Raw genomic sequence first — 20929 nt, 5'->3', positions numbered from 1 at the left:
TGAGAAAAATCAAATCATTTCAGATATCTTTTGCTTCATAAAAAATTGTTTCAGGAGGTTGCAAATTGTCATTAAACTTGATTAAAATCTTGAACACCGCTTTAAAATGTTTAGACGACATCGGAGACCAACTTTGTGAAAGAGTCCTTGGAGTTTTGTTTGAAATTTGGTTGATAGCTTGTGTCAAGTCATTTCCAAGTCCAACTTTGTGGAAGACTTTTAGAGAAATGTGTATGAACTGGAGACATAGAACAGGTTAGAAACAGACACACGCACGTGTTGGGTCTAGTATTAATAGTAGTTTTTGTATTTATTCCAATTTCGTTACTCTTACTCATGGACAACATTGTCTTAATTTTATCTTTAGATTGACTTACCTTCATTAAAAAATACAATTATTTTCTCTTCAGCTAATTGTACTTCATAATTATTTTACTTTATGTTGGTCATTAAAACTAATTAACATTAATTATTAAGGTCTTGTAACTCAATGGAATAGAGTAAATCTCTGTTTAACATCTCGCTTACTTGGAGTTCTATATGGGCCTAGATTTCCCGTTCTTAACATCCCGAAGGTAAATACTACCTGCAAGTTTCTCATTTAGGTTTTAGTTATCTTGATAATATTCATATTGTAAATTAAATATATTAATCAAGACTGTTAAATTGATAATTATGTTTGTTCGCATTTTTAAAGTAGGTAATTTTAAAGTTTATATTAACCCAATATATTATACTAGCGGCTACGCCCCTAGAGGCCTCTAGGGGCACTTGAGGAGGAGAGAGTCGAATTTAATAATTCAATTTCTTATTTTAGATTTTAAAAGAAAAAGTAAAAAAAAAATTTGAGGGGGGCGAAAACAGACAGACACACAGACAGACATACAGACAGACACACAGACAGACACACAGACTAGCGGCTACGCCCTATGAGGCCTCTAATAGCATTGTAATTTTTTTTATTTCATGTCTATGATGCGTTAAAGTCTGTTCGAAATTTTCGATTTTTTTTTATTTCTATTGGAAGGGTGGCGGTATCCTCCCCAAAAATAATTATAAACATACCCGGGACCTTTGAGAAGCTACCCTGTTAAGGAGAATCCGATATGTTTAGCGGTTAGCGAGATCCTTCGGTACAAACAAACAGACAAACAGCTTGTTACTTTATTATAAGAATTTTAAAAATCCTAAATAGGTACTAGGACGATCCAAAACCTGTAAAAAAGTTTTTTAAAACATTTTTTTTCTCATAGGTTATTTAAATAAAACTTAAATATTTTTGGGGTAATATAAATTTTTTATTAGATAAAAAAAGAAAATTTTACAACATATTTTTTACTTTTAAACTCTGAATTTCTTTTCTAGGAGGATAGTGAGTTGATACCAGATACTATGACGAATGAATGTGTTGCCCAGTCCTGGTTCAGATTTCTTAATTGCATTGGCAACCCAGTCGAACTTTCTAAACCTATTGCAGTCAGCAATACTCAACAGTTTAAGGTTTGATTTTATTTTGTTAGTTGTACCTATTTACAATTGACCTGAAATGTTTTCAGACCCGCATTCCTAACAGCAGATCACTTTTTATTGTTATATTTCTAAGATTTAATTTTGTTGCCTTTAACAAATCAGTGGCTTCGTGTTCAGCTTTTTTTTTTCTTTTAAAAATTATACCCATGCCATACTATTTGTATATTAAAAGCAAGAGGACGATGTGGATCAGTGGAAGCTCACTTAGCTACCATGGTTAGAGTTTGAGTTCAAATCTCCATAAGTTAACTCTAATTTTTCATTCGTAATACAATCATGAAAATGGTTGTGTATGTGTAATAAGGAAGATTATTGAGTAAGTCTGGATGCTCATTAGTCATGTACATAATACGAGTACTACTTTTATCCCAAGCTTCTCTGCAGCGAGCGTCATTCATTACGGTGACTTGATGTGGGACACTAGTCATACTTGGCAACGGTGAGGTAAAAATAAGGAGCTCTCATGCCATAGCGGGTAATGAGTTTGAGCTGGCCCTAGAAGCTGTACAAAAGTGTTTTAACCAACCCCATGACGACTTAAGCCCAAGCCCTCAGAAATTATGGGATTAATTTCAGAAGCTTACCGTTCTTCGAAGTTCTTCATGTCCAGATGAAAATTATCAATATTTTTTTTCATAATATAAATTATATAGGAGTATGCGTTGAAATCCTTTGGAGTTGTTGACCCAACTTATCATCCATGTCTGGCTTCTTTACCATCTATATTTCTTAAAGCTATGAAGGGAGTTTCAACTATTGTTGATGCGTATTTAGGTAAGTTGATAGGAAAATATATATTAGTTTAGTTTTTAATTTTATCGGTGATGGGTCACTATAGTATTACTTTTTATTTGCATACAAAGGTTTAGTTAGCATATAAGGTAAAAGGTATTCCTAGTTTCAATATTATGAAAAACAAATATTTGCAGCAAGTATACTATATATAGAAGATTACGACAGGATTGGGTCAAGTTGCATACAGAAACCTCAACAATGATATATTATCTTATAAGTAAATCATACTAATTTTAAATTAAGTATTATGATTCCCTAAAAAGACTTATTATTTGAAAAATAGTTAAGTGTGGTAACTTCGAGGACTTTGATACTTTATGCAGAATCATAATCTTTATTAATATATTCATCTGGTAGCAGTTTATAAAATGTTAGGGAAATAAAAATTTCTTCATGAGTGATAAAATCTAAAAAAACATTCTTTAAAAAGTACGAGAAAAATTTTGAATATTTTTGTATCCTTCACTCAATTAACAGGCTACCTAACTAAAGAAATATCTCAGAAGCTTGACCCTTATCAAATATATTTGAATTTAAGCTAAATTAATAATACCAAGTTAAATACATTACATAAAATATTATGTATCTCTAAACCATTAAAGTTACAATACTTAAATTCATTTATAGTGTTTTTTATGAGACAAAAATTCTTTAAGAAGCCATAATACTTGAATTAAAGTCTTTAAATTTGGCGTGGCAAGGACGTCCAAGCTGTTTTTATTTTTTTTTAAATAGCGAACGAAGCTTTGAAAAAACAATTTTACCCCGTGGGTAAAATTTGCTAATTACCCCACCCTGAAATCTGTTGGGAAGATTAAATACTCCCCCCATAATCTCTAATAAAAAAATCAACTTCCCCCTCCCCCCAAATTCGTTCGGGGGATATAATCAACCCTTTACCCTCTCCCCCCCTATGGACGTCCCTGTAGCATGGATTAATACTTCTGCATAAAATTTTCAATTTCTAATCCTGGCCTCATACATGGTTTCTGTTTAAATCCAGAGGTGCTCTACTATGTATGTATACAACTTAGATATGAGTTTCATTATAGAGTATTAGTAACAATTCTGCCATAAAATTTGTTTTTTAGAATATCTGTCACTAAACACCTAATGCAAATGGATTAAGGGATCTTTAACTTACTATGAATGTAGATATATAGAATTTTATAAGGTATTTTATTTGCACCCTTTAACTAAACAGTAATTAAAAGAGTTTGACACAAATCTCCAAGAAATGAAATTAGTGATTACAAATTTTTCTCTAATTTCATTAGCCGTTAGCCGTTACTTTTTCAACTTTTTGTTCGATTTAGGGAAAATAGACCTACCAAGGATTACTCATGAAAAATTTCAGATCGAAATTCGAATTCTAAGTGCAATTTGCTCACTGATTACGAGATGGTTGCATTTACCCCCCCCACCCTTTTTGTATTTTGGTTTCCCAAAAGCACCTAGAAGGATAGTGTTTAAATGAAATCTATAGTTACTACTAATTTTAGTTATGTAAAAGTAGTTTCCAATAAAAAAAAAATCAGCTCGATATCTTTAAAATCTAATAAGTAAGTTCAGTACTTAATATTTTAGTGTTTTTGGGGTGTTTTGCCCCACTACCACCTGTAAGGAAAGTGCCAAAATTCAATTTTCAAAGTTTTATAGGTAGATCCAATCATATGAGACATTTTACAAAAAGAATTGGATTGATAACTACAAACACAAGCCCAGACGTCCAGGGCAAAATTTTATACTAAAATTTTATATTCAATAAGTGTACAAAGTCTCTACATATATTTCATGCTTTTAGGGACCTATCCCTTTTATCATGGACAATAATAAAGCAAATATAATATTGAAACAAACAAGAGATTTCACTACCTTAATGTACACCTAATTTAATTTGTGTCAAACTAATTAGGTATCATCTAGATGTATAATTAAGCTTCACTTTGCTGGGTATTAAGGTTTATACAATGATTTGCATGCTGGTGAAGGTGAACATAATCAAGAAAAGGAAGATTTAGTGGATTCTAGGAAAAAGATTGTACACATTTTAATTGTCATTTTATATTGGAACTAGCGGCTACGCCCCCTAGAGGCCTCTAGGGGCACTTGAGGAGGGGAGAGTCGAATTTATTATTTTAGATTTTATAAGAAAAAGTAAAAAAAAAATTTGGAGTGGGAAATATTTTTTTGGGAGTGGTTGGGGAATGAGGGGTGTCCCACCCTCAAGAAAATAGCCTAAAACCACCACAGGACCAGTAGGTATATTCCCTGAAGAGTAGAATCCGATCGGTTCAGTGGTTACCGAGATCTTAAGCTTCAGACGGACTACGGACGGACAGACATCAAGCTACTTTGTATTATAGACATGCTGTTTAAAATCAAAATGTTCCCTATTTACAACGGAAAAATTCTTTATCATACGATACGGTTTTAAAGTGTTGCTCAGAACCAACGTTATCCATCGTAATTTTATCTGATACGGAGCAATACTGTAAAATAGATCATCCATCCCTCATGCCAATTTTACTTTTATTTACGATATGGTTCATTTGGTGTGCCAGAAAGGGAAAGGGAGGAGTGTGTTGTAGTTTATTTGCACTCTTTTTACTATTAAAGGGAAATTTTTTAGTACAATATTTATTTATCTCGTTAGTATGATATCTCAACAGTCTACAAATCAAGCACCCATACAAGCACCGACACCACCTACTTCAAGGAAGAATATTATTTTGGGTATTTGTATTTTTCATAATTTATGATCATGCCGTTTTTAGTAGAGGAGCTTAGTCATCATTCCGTATGCAATTGAGTGAGATTTTCTCAGTAAACATGAAATATATGGGTCATTTGAGTATTTAATCACAATAGCAGCTCGTTGACTGCATTTAATCCTCTTTAATATTTTTACTATTTTTTAGTTTGTGTTAATTAAAGCTCTTAAACTTTTTTTTATAAATTTCCCAACCTAAATATAACATCAAATTCATTGGTGTCAGACTGACCCGTCTTTAAAGCTGCTTCTTGGTTTTTATAAATTTTAATATGATAATGATTATGACTGTATGTTTTTTTTTACCTGGGTATGTATGTGGGTTTGTTTAGACATTAGGACGTATTTTTCTATATGCTGCTAGTTTAAGTTTGTTCTCAAAGTAGTTTATAAGAAATGTAGGTAATATATTCAAACAAAAGAATTTGAGCCATAATATTTTTTTCTTCAAACATTATATGTAACCGATTTATTTCATTTCCCCGATTGGTATGAATCATATTTTGCAGGATGATTTAAAAATATAACCTAACAACTAACCTAATTAGGGCTTGCTGCACAGGCTCACTCTCACATGACCAATATACCAAACCGAGCCACAGCAAAAGTATCCATTGGCAAAGACCAGACGCAGCCTAAATTACAGATGACAAAAGAATCTTCCTCAACCGGAATCCGCGAGTCCGCAGCTGCCCTAAAAGAAATGGTTAAAACGCCCATAATGCGGGAAAAGAATTTAGAAAATCTAAAAAGTCGTAGTGATGGATCAGCTAGTAATCGTTACACCAGCTCTACAAGTTGTGTAACTAGTGGGGGTCCTGTGTTGCGACACAGTGTCGGTACATCTAGCTCTTCTGCTTATCATGATTATAGAAATGTGAACAGAACTATTTCTTTGGATGGATCTACAGTTTTGGAAGGTGCTGAGAATGTGTAGAATATAGATATATTTTTAATGCATGATGTTTAATTAACATTTTCAGTCATTTACACATAAAGTGAATAATTTACAAATATAACAGGAAAGAAACAAATAAATAATGTGTATTAGTTTTTATATTTGTTTGGCTTTGTAATATAATAGTAAACTGTATATAATACATAATATACAAACTTATACACAATCAAATGATTATATTTTTATAGGCCTTATTTTAGTGTTCATTTGATTGTTTTATGATGCTTTTGTTATTTGTCTGAATGAAAATTCTTTAATTATTGTTTATTTTTTTTAGTTTGAAGTTTATTTTTTCTAGTTTACATTGTTTTGTCTTGTCCATTAGCTTGCAATAAGTGTAAATATTATTTAAAAGATACTTTAGACAATAATATTACTAACATCCTTAAATATTAAAATAAACACTCTTACATTAAAATACCCAATGCTGAGATACTCATATATTGTATGATCTCAAATATAAATATTATGGGGGGGGGGGGGGCGTGGGGGGTTGCACACTTTGAACCATCGCTATTTATTTTACAATTATTTAAAATTAGATACTCCTGATGTCCTGATATTGAAGGCCAAATGATTACAATTTTTATCATTGTACATTTTTTCACTTATTTAAACATATAATGAGTATGAGATATACTAAAATAATGATTAGCTGCCCAGCTCTATATATATATAACTAGCGGCTAGTCGAATTTAATAACCCAATTTCTTATTTTAGATTTTAAAAGAAAAAGTAAAAAAAAAATTTTTTTGGGGGGGGTTGGGGTTGTCCCACCCCCAAGAAAATAGTTATAAACCTTCCCGGGACCTACGAGAAGCTACCCTGTAAAGGAGAACCAGATCGGTTCAGCGGTTAGCGAGATCCTTCGGTACAAACACACAGACAAACATCCTGTTACTTTAGTATAAGGATAATCATATCAAAATTGGCTTTAGTAACAGGAATATGTTTAAAAATTAATTGAATAAACTTTGTGTTTAGGATTACCACGTCCTGGTCAGATGATATCAACAATGAGTAGATCCACCTCAACCTCTGCTGGTCCACCTCAAAATCAATCTTTATCAGGCTCCAGGTAATATATTTCTGTGCCCTTTTGAAAAAAAAGACAACTTGTGTTCACATTTTCCACCAATTAAAAAAGAAAATTTCAATGCTTTCTCGTCATTTATATATGGCCTTGGGGACTTCCTGTATGATGATCCCCAAAATGTATGTCTGTCCATTTGTGTGTGAATGTATAGGTGTGTTACGCTAAAAATAATCTAGAGACACACTCTTAAAATCAGCTAGAAAGATGGTATGATATTTCGCATAATCAGGAAAACCTTAAAGGTCTAGTTAGCAAATTCATTAAATATGATAAAAACTTTTGGTAATTTTGCATTGATGTAAAAACGTATTGACATATTTGTTAATATATTGTTTTTCAATGGGTTACATTTTTACCTTACTGTATTATAAAGAATACCTCTTATTTTAGTATAAACAGAACCGGTTCAAATCCAGTGGATATTAGTCGTTAAATGAAAAAAATATTTTATTTCTATCCTAATGGGATAAAACAATGGTCAATAAATTGATGTACATTTACAATGATACAGTTGATATGATCTTCGTAAAGGAGGATAGACATTTGTTTACTTTTCAAAAAGTAAATAAGTTGCAAGCTGTGGGTTAAAAAACAATTCTCTTTCTTGTTTAAATTTTATTTTTATTTACGTTTAGTTTGATTTCAACAAGTGCAGTGATGAATAGTGCTATAATGTTAGCCACAGTAACAGGAACTCTGAATGATCAACAAAATCTGTCTCCATCACCCTTAAGACCATCCTGCAATTCTATTTTACATCTATTTGGCCTATGGTTATTTGAAGCCGCCTTTATTGGGACCGATCTAAGAGTAAACTCCAACAGCCCTAAATCATCTCTTGGAGCAAGAGGATCAGTTGAAACTTCCAGGGATCAGCCAAGGACCTCAAGTTTTACAGGTGGAAGCTCTGGAGTGAGCTCACAAACTTATTCCTTGCCTGCTAGTGAAATGGAAGATTTACCACCTGGCCTTACTCCTAACAAGTAAGAAACCAATAATTTTATTACATGTATTTTCAAAAAACGGGCAAACTGGCAGAATGTCTTGAAAAAGTACAGTTTCTGACTCTATGGCTTCTTTGTGAAATATTTAAAGGGGTAGTTTCACGAGATGCATTTGAACTTAATTTAGTGAACCGCATATTTTTTGCTACTTAATGGGTCTAGCTATATTTATATGGCAATTTTCTACAACGTAGTTTTTAAAATATCAAGACTTGAAAATCGTCTTTTTGTGATATATGCAATTTAAAAGACGATTTTCAAGTCTTGATATTTTAAAAACTACGTTGTAGAAAATTGTAATTCTTTCAAATATATGCCATATAAATGTAGTTTAACCAATTAACCAGGAAAAAATATGCGGTTCACTAAATTAAGTTCAAATGCCTTTCGTGAAACTACCCCTTTGGTGGAACAATACAAAGTCTTAAAAACAAGGATGGTAACATCCATATGTAGCGAATAACTCTTAATACACTTAGTGGAAATATGTAGTATTTATCTTCTGAAAAGGGGTGTTCTGACCTGCATAGTATTTCAGCTTGACTGCCCACAGGTAGAATTTTAAAGTTTGTTTCTAGCCATTCTGTGTTGACTTCTGCAAATATTTGAACTTTATTTACACACAGTTTCTTATTCTTATTCAATAGTTTCTTACATCAATGGTGCGGTAAACCTAAAAAGAATAGACCATTAGACTAATCCAGATATCCTTTACAATAAATATATGCATTTGATTTAAAATTTAAAATGTTTAAAATTGATAAAAATAAAACTTTTGGAATGATTTTGAATTGAATATTTTTTAATGACAGAAGGTCAAACTTTATCTGCTTTTGTAAAAGAAATTGATTGAATTTGAATTATTGAAGAAAGAAATTAAAATAAATTGGTTTACAATAATAATTAAACTTACATAGTCTTTCTCAAGCATCTTTTACTTCAACATTTCTTGGCTGTCAACATCAATAACTTCATCACTCATAGCTTCTTCATTATTACTTTCATCATCATCCTTGGTATCATCATCAACTATATCATCATCTTTGGTATCATCATCAACTATATCATCATCTTGATCAGATCATCAGTAATCAACTCTTATCTCATCCTCTAGTACTCCTTTGTCAATGGGTGCTCCTTTGTCAATTGGTGCTCCTTGTCAGCTTGTGATTGTCAGCAGCTGCAGCTCTAAAATAGATATACTTGAGGAGCTGGAAGATGATGATAATGAATCGTCAGTTATTTTAAAGACTTGACTTAAGAATCTTTTGTTCAACACTATTAAAGATGACTTAAAGGACTCAATTGCTGATATTGATGAAATTGCTAGTTTCAAGGCTCTTTAAATTTGACTCTTAAATGTATGTACCTTTTTCAAGTGGCAGTTTTGCTTGTAGGCCACTTCTTGCAGGGTTCCCTCTCTACTGGGCTGGCTCCACTCCAAGCCACTCCTAAAGATCATCAGATTAGGATTGAATGGATACATAATCATCAGACAATTTAAACTATTCAGTGCCAGATTCAATTTTAAGGAGATCAACTTTGCTTGCATGAATTTGATTGCTTTAAACATCAGATAGCATTAAATTAAACTTTACACACCTGCAAGCTTCCCAACTCAAGCTCAACCCTTGTTTGGTAGGGTGTTGGGGATTTGAGTGCCAGACATTCATCCACAGTTGACCAACTCTAGTGTTGCTTGATCCTCCTCTCTGAACTCTACCAGATCATCTCTGTCACCATCACCATCAGCAGCAACAGTCCTTAACAAGACAAGATCAGGATCAACATCAACAATGCCTCAGCCCCACCTCTCTTGGCTACTGAGCAAATTGTAAATAAGAGTCAAAATTCTACCTTTTTAAATCTTTGGTTTCTTTCAGATTGTTTCAGACATTCATTTTAAATAAAACACTTAGGATATCTGGAAATAAAATTAACAATTAATAAGGTCTATTCATAAATTATCTTTCCTGCCTATGACTGCTAATTTAAGTTAAGTTAAGGGAATTAAATGCAGCAAAAGCAAATCAAGAAAAGAATCATTTAGACTTTTACATTTACATAAGAATCATTAATATTGGCATCCTATTTACATAAAGCCTTACTCAAGCTAAACAAGTTTAAATAATAATTTCATAACTAAATCTTCTTGATCTTTGGTGGAAATAATCATCTGGAGGATCCTCTTGACAATGGGGACTCTCTTGCCAATGATGATCTAGAAAATTCAGAAGATTAAGGTGAAATTCCATTTTGCTGCTCTAGATGTACATTCTGTACATGGGGGGAAGCGGATGTGCCACTTTTTGAAACCAAAACTAAAAGTCAAAGGAACTCAACTAAAAAAAGAAATACAGGTCTGAGATTTTGCATGGCAGTTGCTTTATAGGGTTACAATATGGAACAGTGAAGAAACGGCGGGGCAACCGCCGAAAACCGTCGAGAAATTGCAAAAAATATTTTGGCTGGAAACGGCGGTTTTTGGCGGTTGCGCCGCCGTTTCTTCACAGTTCCATATTGTACCCCTATATAGCAACTGCCATGCAAAATCTCAGACTTGTAACTCTTTTTTTAGTTGAGTTCCTTTGTTGACTTTTAGTTTTGGTTTCAAAAAGTGGCACATCCGCCTCCCCCCTTTTAACCGTCCAGCTTGAATAGGTGTCAACAAAATCACGAAAACTTTAAAATCTTAGAATCGATACAGAACCCTAATTAATGCGGATATTTTGACGAAACTTAGTTGAAATATGTACATAGAATGTAAACATATTTTATTTTAAAAAATTTAGCTTTCTATCTTAAATAGGATTGTTTTGTGAATTTTATATGCACCATTTCAAATCAATTGATACCTTACAAAACCAAACATATAAATAAAACTTTATCAATAAAGACTTTTAAAATTAACTATTTTATTAAGACAAAATAATTGCACAAAAAATATTCAAACAATTAATAAAATTACTAGGTATTAGACAAATTATTTAATTAGGTAGGTTTAACACTAGGTATAACTGTAATTGTATCTGTTTTCCTGAAAATATTTAGACTTAGACTTTGTTTTGAAATATATCAGTAATAGAGCAATAGAGTATTTAGCTATAGAGTAGCACTTACAGACTAGATTAATTGATTGTGTTTAATAATATATACCTAAGTTTGACAAAGAAAGAGGATAAATGTAAAAAAGTTAAGAGTAAAAATTAAAAGCTTCCAATGAAATAAATATTTACATTACTTCATCTTGGCAGAAGACCTGGATTAGGTAAATAAAATAGATATGATATATAGAAGATACTAAGACAATTTTATCCTTATTCTCTTATAAACAACAAATTATAAACACAATTTAGATATTAGCTTTTATAGACAAACACAATTCATTCACTTTTATGGATAAATGTACACATAAGCTGACTAAACTTTTAATTTCACAGTAGTGGTAACTTGGCAATAAGAGTAAAACTTGGATTTTAATTATCTAATCCTGATACACAATATAACCTTTAAATTACTACAATGATTTTAAAAACTTACCCTATAATGTGTCCTTCCAGGTGTAATGAAAGATTAGTAGTATGTACTCGTACTGGCCCAATGGTGGGGACCCTTCCAAACATTCTATCCTTATTCTGAAGTACAGATTTCCTATAATAAGATATATAATATGACCCCCTTCCAAACCTAATATATTCAAATTAACGCCTTATAAAATAAAGGGAGACTTATTATGAAAAGGTTTTAAAACAGAAAATAATTGAACAACAAAAAAGGATTCAAATTTAAACTTTAACACTATAAAACACAATAAAACATACTAAACTATTTAACTTTTAACAATTTTAACTTAATAACTGAAGATTTTAACTATTAACAAATTTAACTTATAAAATGAATTTACTACTAAATTGTAGAACAGATGCTTTCAATACGACGAGTTTTATAATACGAATGATAAAATATATTTACCATGAAATGTAGCAAATTACAGGTTCTAAAAGTAAACAAAGAAAATGCCTAAAAATTCCTTAATATGTATCTTTTAAAAGTACAAATATTAATTAAAAAGACGAAAACGTTACATTAGAATCTACGGCGATTTTAATCTATTTGAGTACAAAATGAAAGTTTTAAGTAATTTTATGTTAAGATTGCCCTTTACAGGCGCCGATGAAACAAAAATAAAAGATAAATTAAAAGTATTTTTTTAGAAATTTTAAATTAGAAATAAAGTAAAAGTACGGCGATTTTTGTTTGTTTTGTTCAAATAAAATGTAGAAAAGATTAGAAAATTTGAAGAACAAGAAATTTCGGTAAGAATCTAAGAATTTATAGAACAAGGATGCAAGAAAATCACATTTCCCCAACACCTTTATGGGCTCACTGACGGAAGGACAACGTGAATTACAGAGTAGCATCGTAACTAAAAACAACGAATTAACGATTATAACCTTTCAGCTTTGAGTCTGGACGTGCTGAAGCACTTGGTGCCTTGTGCAGAATTTTTTGCTCCAAGAGAACAGGAGAGGAAATATTGCCTGTATATTTGGCAAGGTTCTACCTGGCAGTACAGAAAGGACTTGCTGTGGGTCCAGATAAGGTAACAAAAATAGCCTATTATATTTCTAGCTAAACTCGTTAGAAAATAATTCCCAAACGTTCTGACCAATATTATATAATAGAAATTTAGAATTTGAATTTTATCAAGGGGGTGCTATGTGCTAGGATTTTTTCCCCATTTAGATGGAGTACCTATTAAACTAGGCTTATGTACCAAATTTCAAAATTCTAGCTCAATATTTGGTCGATTTAGCTCACGGTTTACGTTATTTTTGATATTACTGAAATGTTTGATTAAGTTGATTTACCTAAAAAAAAATTCTTAATAATTGGAAAATTTTACTTCTTTGAATAGATATTGTTTAGACACACCCAGTGCCTTCTTTAATTTAAAGGCCATTACAAACTATAACATGTATTTTATATCATGGTTCAGAACTGTTTTAATATGGTGGATTTTTTTACGGATTTATTTATTTTGGGGGAGGTATTTACACCCCCAAAATTGATGGGGGGGGGGGGGGGGGGAATCACCCTTGGATGTCCTTGGTTGGTGGGTGATCGACAATATTTTTTAAAGCAACTTTAGGCCTTCAAAAGTGTAATCCTAAGGTTATGCTCCATTTATCTCTAGTGGTTTTTGAGAAACACCTAATAGTGTTTACCAACTGAACTCCTTCCCCCCAGATGGAAGAGGGGGTTTAGCGAAATTTTTAAAAGTAAATTTGGTCCTACAGTAGCTTAAATCCGAATTTAGCTTACTCTAGTTTTAAGGGTTCTTAAGTAAACCTGCTCCAACTCCAGCCCCCCCTGGCCCTCCCCCCCCACCCAAAAAAAAAAAAAAAAATTCTTTAATGATGTTCTATATGGTTTGAATGTCCGTAGTTTAAACATGAAAGGAAATGATCATTTAAAAAAAGGTTTTAGTTTTCATGAAAACTATTCTTGTTTACAGCTGCTATCAAAAATGAACTGCTGAAATAGTGTGTTTAATGTTTATAACTTCATAATACAAGCTTCGATTTTTATGGATGTTGTTATCCAAGGTTTTTAGTTCTGGAATAAAAAATAGTTTTTTTTAAGGTTGTAAGTGAAAGTCTGGCAAGTATTCTTCTGAATTCTAGTAATCTTCTGAGAATAGATCTTGATGGTGTCAATGTTCTTGCTCCTTTCTTAGTCACAGCATTGGAAGCTGTTTTACCAGAAAAAGAGGTAACACTGAATAAGCATTGCTTAATTAAAAATTATGTCATGAATCCATAATCGACAGAGATGAATATGACATGACAGTTAAAGATATAAAATCTAATAATTTGTAGGTATAGCCCAGATGCCTCTATCCTAAATAAATTGTTAATATTTACAAAGATGAAGATGACTGTATACTTATAGGAAACCAAATTATTTGTATAGATCAAAATGATCAAAAATCTAATATTTATATAGATTGAGATGCCTGTATCCCCTTTAAATTGTTATTATATAGATCCTAATTATTATTTAGATCAAGATGACTGTATCCTATATAAATCGAGGAGATTTACGTAGATCTGCAATCCATCTTCTACAATCCATGTTGGCGTTGCCTTTACACTTCTCTAACATGCATATCAAGGTTAATATCTTTATTTATTAATTTTTTCTAAACCCCTCTAAGCCCCCCCTCTAGTTTTTTCAATGTCATTTTATTGTAGGTTAGATAGAGAGCTCTGACTTCATGACTTTTTAAGTAAAGTAATTATACGTCGGCAAGAGTTGATTTTATAAGGATATTTGGTCTGTGTCGGTCTATGTACACAGAGTATGTAGATTTTATGAAAACTAACTGATAACATATTTTTTTTATAAATTTTCTAATTTATGCTTACAAATTAATAGAAATTTTTTTGAGATATTTATGAAATTCGGCAAATTGTTTTGTTACATGAAAATGTGGTCCTGTGGGGCACACACATATATGAAAGATCTGCAGTATAATAGATCTTTTTTAGATGAAACCACCCTTTACACTTTTGAAACAATTTAGGAATTATTGCCAACTGGTGGACCAAGTGTAAGCTTTAACCAACTAAAGCCAAGACTTGTCAATCTTCTTATAAATGCATTGCAGGTAATAGAAAAAGTACCAAATTTTTTTAGAGCCTACAATATTTATATGAAATCATTGCTTTTCTACTAAAAAATATATGATAAATTCACTGAGTGAAAAAGTCTTTGATACTTCTTAGTTATTTATTGAAATATATTTTGGTAAACATTGCACCATCTTCAGTCTAAATGACATAAATCATATTAAATTAATTTACATATGAAAAGATAAGTAAAAATAAAGAAAATTGTAAAATTATAAAGGCAGAAAATGTTGTTATGAAGGAAAATTTTTTAGATGATATAAAAAAAAGATAGTTAGTATCTAGAAAGAAGAATAACTTTTCAGGATAAGAGAAAAAAATCTACAAATGAAGGCTAAATAATTGTGATATACTTTAATAATATAGGTTGAAACTGAGGGAGTTAATACTCACATGTTATTGGGATGCTTGATGTTGGGAGTTCAAGATGCTGCTTCTCTTGAAGAAGCTGAACTTACACAAAATGATGGGTAAATTTTTTTTTAGACTTTTGCGCCAATTCATTTTTTTAAGTGGTGCTTTAGAATCCCAATCGAGTAACACCGTCATTTTTATCGGATTTTTAATTTTGTGTATCCTGGCCCATATTTTTTCATCTGATTTTCAATCATTTCCGACTGAAAGTATAAGAATTAGATAGTAATTAGATTCTATATGCCAAATAGAAGGATGTATCATGGCCATTTATCATCAGATTATAATTATTTAAGCTAAAAGACTAGGTTTGTATGTCTGTACATGAAAGGACAGTAATATATTTTAATTTCATTCCTTAAAACTTTCCCTAATTTTTTACCTTTTTTTCACAGCTTTGTTACTATTGATGTGTTGTTCTTTGATTTTATTTAGATTTTCAAACAATACAGACAGAAATTCTGCAGGTCTTTTCAACACAGGTAAACATTTGAAATACTAGATTAAGTTAGAAATAAGTTTTCATATGTTTATTTAGTTATGTTTATTTTATTTTTACTGTTTTTTATTTGTTTAATCTTTTTTTATGCAAATGAATTTTTTGTGTGTAGCAAGTGAGACAGGAAGTGTGATGAGTGATCAAACAAATGGATCAGCTGATCACTATCACCACACACAACTTTCTGAAAGATCAAGCTTTAATGAACCATCTATAGATATGGATAATGTGGCTGGTAGTTATTACTTTTGTTTTTTTTTATTTCTTTTATTTTAAGTGATTATTTTCGTTTTATTTTTAGTCTATAAATGTTTTCAGATGTTTTGATAATATTATTCTTAATTTAGATTCAGCCCATGCGTTATTTGTGCGAGCAACTTATTTAGTTTGCCACAGGTATATTTATGATTATCCTTATACCAAAGTAACAGGATGTCTGTGTATCTGTGTGTCTGTACCGAAGGATCTCGCTAACCGCTGAACTGATCGGGTTCTCCTTAACAGGGTATATTCCCATATGTCCCGGGAAGGTTTATAACTATTTTGGGGGAGGGTACCACCACCCTCCCTAGAGAAATTAATTTTTTTTAAATTTATCGATTTTAGAAAGAGAGTTCAACGAAAAATAAACGTCAAGCGTTAAATAGCTATATTTTGAATATAAATAAAAACAATTAAAGTGCCACTAGAGGCCTCTAGGGGCGTAGCCGCTAGCTTATAAGTAAAATACAATAAAAGAAATCAAGAAAATTTGAGATATAAGCTCTAAACAAAAAAATACAAAATTGAAAAATGACTTAGGCACACTCAAACTTATCTTCAACAAGAACTTAAACAAATATTTCAAAATAATGCTTCTAAATTATTATGGCAACATAAAAAATTTAATTTTAAAATATGAATAATAATAATTTTATTTCATGCTCTTTTGTAGATTAATCTCTAGCTGGAGATCTGAACTAAACACAAGCTTGGCAGCTCTGGAGATGCTAAGCGGTCTTGCAAGGATTCAAATTCAAGAACAAGGTAAATTTTCATTTTAATTCAATTATTAGAAAATAGGCTCTTCTATGTATGACAATCCGAAGCATTTTTGGAATTAGGATTCTGATATTTTATCTAAAATTAGATCAGATAGATTCGTGCCTTCAAACAAGGACCTTCGTCTTTTAGAGATACTAAATCTTTTTTTGTAAAGTACACTATAAGATCCAGGGTAGTAAAATTAAGTCTAAAAACAAGAATTTGAAAGTAATATATTTATTAATTTGTTATAGCGAAAAAGCTCAGTGGTAATTTTTTAAAAGTATTAAATAAATAATTTTAAAAGACACAAAGTAAAGTCACAATTATTAAATTGCACTTGTTGTGATAATTTTTGTTTAAAAGGGGTAGTAGGCATTTTTTACCTTTTTTTGTCGAAATTGACCTTGTATAAATGACACTTTGATTAAGGAACATTTAATAATAAGTTGTAATCTCAAAGAATTCCTGGTTTAATTCGAGTGTAATTAATGTAGGCAGCTATAGTAAGAAATGTCTCCATCCCCACCCCCACCCCATGAAATAATATAGATTTTAAAGATTTATGAAGTTCATAAATCAAAATTAATTGCATGTATTATTATTGAAAGCCATTTACATTAGGATGTATTTATTTAATGTTTATAATTTTTTGTGTTCAGATGCATTAGAGTGTAAAAGAGCAGTTAAATGGTTATGCGATTATATTGTAACTCAATGTTCAAGACCTCCCCAAGCTCATTCTAGGGATCTTCACAGCAGTATTGTCGCTGCTTTTCAGGTCATCTACTAGTTTATATTACCCAAATAGTTACCCATATAGTTTAAATATTTCTTTAAAAAGATAACTGATACCTCTTGTTTTTTTGTTTTTTATATTTTCATGCCTACATTAAAAGCATATGAATTTCAGTTATCCGTCATTTTATGGGGATTGCCTATAAAGTAGTAGGGTGTCTATTATCTGCATAATCCCCTATCTTTACAAATATTTAACACAACATATTTATAAACAAATTGTATTTTATAATTAGGCATGTGTTACTTGGTTAGTTCACCACCCATACCTTCTTCAAGATAAAGAATGTCTGTCCACTGTTCTTGAAGTTGTTGAACTTGGTATTTCAGGTAAGAACCCTGACTCACTGTTATAGGATAATTGAGTTCCTATTGTAAATCTTTAACAAAAGATTGCAACAGTCATTCATAAATTTAACATGAAATAAAAATTAATTTGTTTAATTCACTTAACTAACTTAGCTTTTGTTATCTTATGAGTTAAAGCTTCACTTTTGTTGTGTTTTTAAAACTATTTTTTGGGCAAGGTGAAATTGTAAAACTTCTGTATGAAAAGGTATTTTTTTACACTTTAGCTCCATCTTGCTTTTTATTTATAATTTACTGGCTCGACTAGGTTCAAAGTCCCAGCAGAAGGCTTCAAGTACGCCAGTGACAAAAGATGAGAAAGCATTGAACCCAGCCTCTAGAAGAGTCAGAGAAGCGGCTGAAAACTTACTTTCAGTCATCATGGAACAGGTTTGCGCCTTGAAAATAAAAAGAGAGAAAAATTTTGTTTTGTTTTTTATTGCAAAAGAAGGTAAAGATTGTTGACTTAATGCAAGTAATTTTTTAAACTGAAACTCAAAGAACTAGGATTGAATTTTTGACATTCGGCTACAAATATAGGTCAGAATTTCTTAAATTGTTTTCTTTGCTGTCGTGGCTATAAATTGAGCTTTGATTACTTATAACATTAGCAACAATTGAATTTATTTGAAATTTAAATCCTTTATGGGAAAAATCCAGTAATACCCAATAATTGTTTATAAAGGTTGGACATGTTCAAAGTTTGACTGGAAGTGAATGTTTATCTTCTCTTTTGGATGAATCCAGCCTCCTCCTTCAATCAAACTCTTGGAGTGGCGAACAAGTATCTAATCACACAGCTGTAAAAGCATTTAGATACTTTGTCATTGGTAGGTTTTTCAATTACAATACAATATTACAAATTTTACTTCTCATATAGAACTAAGGCCATTTTTTTAAAATTTTATACGATGTAAAAGTAGAATTTTCTATTTGAAGTAGTGACTAAAGCAGGATAAGTTAATACAGTAAAAATGCATTTTTATTGCCTTGCACGTATTAATACTTTAGAGAAAGGTGAGAAATTAACCAATAAAATCTTTATGACATTTCACTCAAGTTTTCTTATTTTTTGTAATTTTTTTATTTTTTGCGTCTCTTGGCCATTTTTAATCAGATTTTAAATTTTTTTTGCCTAAAAGTATTAGAAATAATTTTTAAGTCGTTATATGTAATAAATTTTTGTACACAAGCGGGTTAAAATTTAAGTCTGAGAAGCCTCTGCCGAGTAATGGATTCTCTACATTATTTTTCAGTATGAATGATTTTATATTACTGATATTTATCAGTTTAGAAGCCATACTATAACTGAAAAGAAATTTTTAGATGTTTAAGGGTTTGTGCGTCTTTTCAAAAAGGCATTCAGTTTTTATGAAAACTAATTTTGTTAGATCAAAGTGTTGTGCTTGGAATCTTAGAAGAATCTTTAGGAAATTCTCAAGATCCTCATCCAACAGTTACAGCAATTATAAGGTAAAATAATTATTTTTGTTTGCTGTTAGAAATTGATGACAATTAAATCAGTGATTTAAAAAATAATAAAATATCTAGTATATCCCGTCCTAGCAGTTATAGAAACTAATAACCAAATAATATTCCTTAATTGCCTGTTATAATTTAGTTTTCAGGCCATAATAGATGACAGCCCTTAGGGGGTTAATAATTTAAATGAGCTCTTTATTTGAGTTGATTGACCTGCAAAATCTGTAATAGTTATTTATCGCATCGTATTATAGACATTCAGATTTATCAGATTTGTTAGCCCCGAGGGTTCGAAGGCACGGTCAACTAAACTGGTATTGATTATTATTTTATTATTGGTTAAAAAATTGTCTATAGTACGAAACGATACATTAATTTCAGTATGACCCAGAACTAGTTCTAATCCAGCGGATATTAATCGGTTTAGAAGCCATATTGGAAAAAAGCTTATTGCCCAGTTCACAAATAACTTTTAAAGGTCGGCCGATTTTTTCTGTAGGTCAACCTAAACAAGTACAACCCACAAATACCTTTATAAAATCGGTCAACCTAAAGCTTCTATAGGTCGACCTAAAATTTCCAGAGGTCCACCTTTGTCTTTTGTGAACTGGGCTTATAACTCTTGTGAATAAAATCCCAATTTACCCTGGCGGGCCTTAAACCCCAAAATTGCCTAAATTAAAAAAGGAAGGGGCGGAAGTGACACTTTTTGAAACAAAAACTAAAACTCAAAGGAACTTAACTAAATAAAGAGTTACAGCTCTGATATTTGGCAGGACTGTTGGTTTAAAGATGTACAATATCGAACTGTTAGGAAACGACGGCCTTTTTTCGCCAAATTAAACTATTTGGAATCATCTGAAGCAAAATATTTTTTTTCCAAAAATGTCCCATATATTTTCTTTTGACACTTATATTCAAACATTTTCAACATATTAAAAAAAAGGTCAAGTGCAAATATTAGGAATTTTTTTTGTGAAAAAAAGTAAGTCTCAAATGATTGAAAATTGTCTAATTTGGCGGGAAACGGCAGTTTTCGGCGGAAGCGGCAGTTTGGCCGTAGTTTTTTCACAGTTAGATATTGTGCCTCTTTAAAGTAACTACCATGCCTAATCTCAGAGCTGTAACTCTTGATTTTGTTGAATTTCTTTGACTTTTAGTTTGGGTTTCAAAAAGTGTCACTTCCGCCCCCTCCCTTTATATTTTTAAACGATAACATTATGGATAAATATTGTATATTAGAAGAAAAAAAATATTAACTAGCTTCTAAGCCATAAGGTTTAAGAGGTTTATTACTTCAAGGGCTTATGTTACCTTGAAACGGTTTATGTGCTAAATTTTAGATTATTGTCTTTATATCTAGACATTTTTGGGGATTTACATAATCATCAAATAAATTTGCAGGTGTCCCAGTAATAAGTCAGTCTGGACTTTGAAGTTGAGACACTTACCCCGTCACAAATCTGGCCAGGTAAGATTTCGTTAGGTATTCGGAGTTGGAAAATGTATTCAG

At 31.3% G+C, this 20929-nt stretch overlaps 1 protein-coding gene and 1 long non-coding RNA gene across 7 annotated transcripts in view; one reads left to right on the top strand and one right to left on the bottom strand.

Moving 5' to 3' along the window:
• Window positions 1-20929, top strand: part of LOC145329503 (ral GTPase-activating protein subunit beta) — a 33167-nt gene that overhangs the window by 8259 nt on the left and 3979 nt on the right. For 3 of the 6 annotated variants that reach the window (XM_080173700.1, XM_080173699.1, XM_080173697.1), the window contains 24 exons: window positions 115-255; window positions 478-575; window positions 1366-1500; window positions 2184-2304; window positions 4287-4356; window positions 4982-5061; window positions 5647-6018; window positions 7042-7135; window positions 7789-8136; window positions 12619-12760; window positions 13804-13932; window positions 14225-14335; window positions 14747-14830; window positions 15219-15322; window positions 15702-15748; window positions 15878-16000; window positions 16113-16161; window positions 16700-16791; window positions 17451-17569; window positions 17823-17916; window positions 18203-18324; window positions 18620-18764; window positions 19326-19407; window positions 20821-20887. In XM_080173700.1, coding sequence (XP_080029826.1) covers window positions 115-255; window positions 478-575; window positions 1366-1500; window positions 2184-2304; window positions 4287-4356; window positions 4982-5061; window positions 5647-6018; window positions 7042-7135; window positions 7789-8136; window positions 12619-12760; window positions 13804-13932; window positions 14225-14335; window positions 14747-14830; window positions 15219-15322; window positions 15702-15748; window positions 15878-16000; window positions 16113-16161; window positions 16700-16791; window positions 17451-17569; window positions 17823-17916; window positions 18203-18324; window positions 18620-18764; window positions 19326-19407; window positions 20821-20887 — 2969 coding nt within the window. The remainder of the gene's footprint in view (window positions 1-114; window positions 256-477; window positions 576-1365; window positions 1501-2183; window positions 2305-4286; window positions 4357-4981; window positions 5062-5646; window positions 6019-7041; window positions 7136-7788; window positions 8137-12618; window positions 12761-13803; window positions 13933-14224; window positions 14336-14746; window positions 14831-15218; window positions 15323-15701; window positions 15749-15877; window positions 16001-16112; window positions 16162-16699; window positions 16792-17450; window positions 17570-17822; window positions 17917-18202; window positions 18325-18619; window positions 18765-19325; window positions 19408-20820; window positions 20888-20929) is intronic. The other 3 variants (XM_080173702.1, XM_080173701.1, XM_080173703.1) reach the window with 3 other exon arrangements.
• Window positions 8751-10008, bottom strand: LOC145329505 (uncharacterized). The gene is made up of 4 exons (XR_013882946.1): window positions 9760-10008; window positions 9527-9608; window positions 9071-9345; window positions 8751-8830 (listed from the first exon to the last, which is right to left on the bottom strand). It is a non-coding gene; the product is annotated as an uncharacterized LOC145329505 (long non-coding RNA).

The sequence above is a fragment of the Acartia tonsa genome, chromosome 10, assembly GCF_053477335.1.
Source record: "Acartia tonsa isolate MP-2025a chromosome 10, ASM5347733v1, whole genome shotgun sequence".
Classification (NCBI taxonomy): Eukaryota; Metazoa; Arthropoda; class Copepoda; order Calanoida; family Acartiidae; genus Acartia; species Acartia tonsa.
Note: the sequence above shows the minus strand (reverse complement) of the source record. Positions and strands in the feature narration are given on the sequence as shown.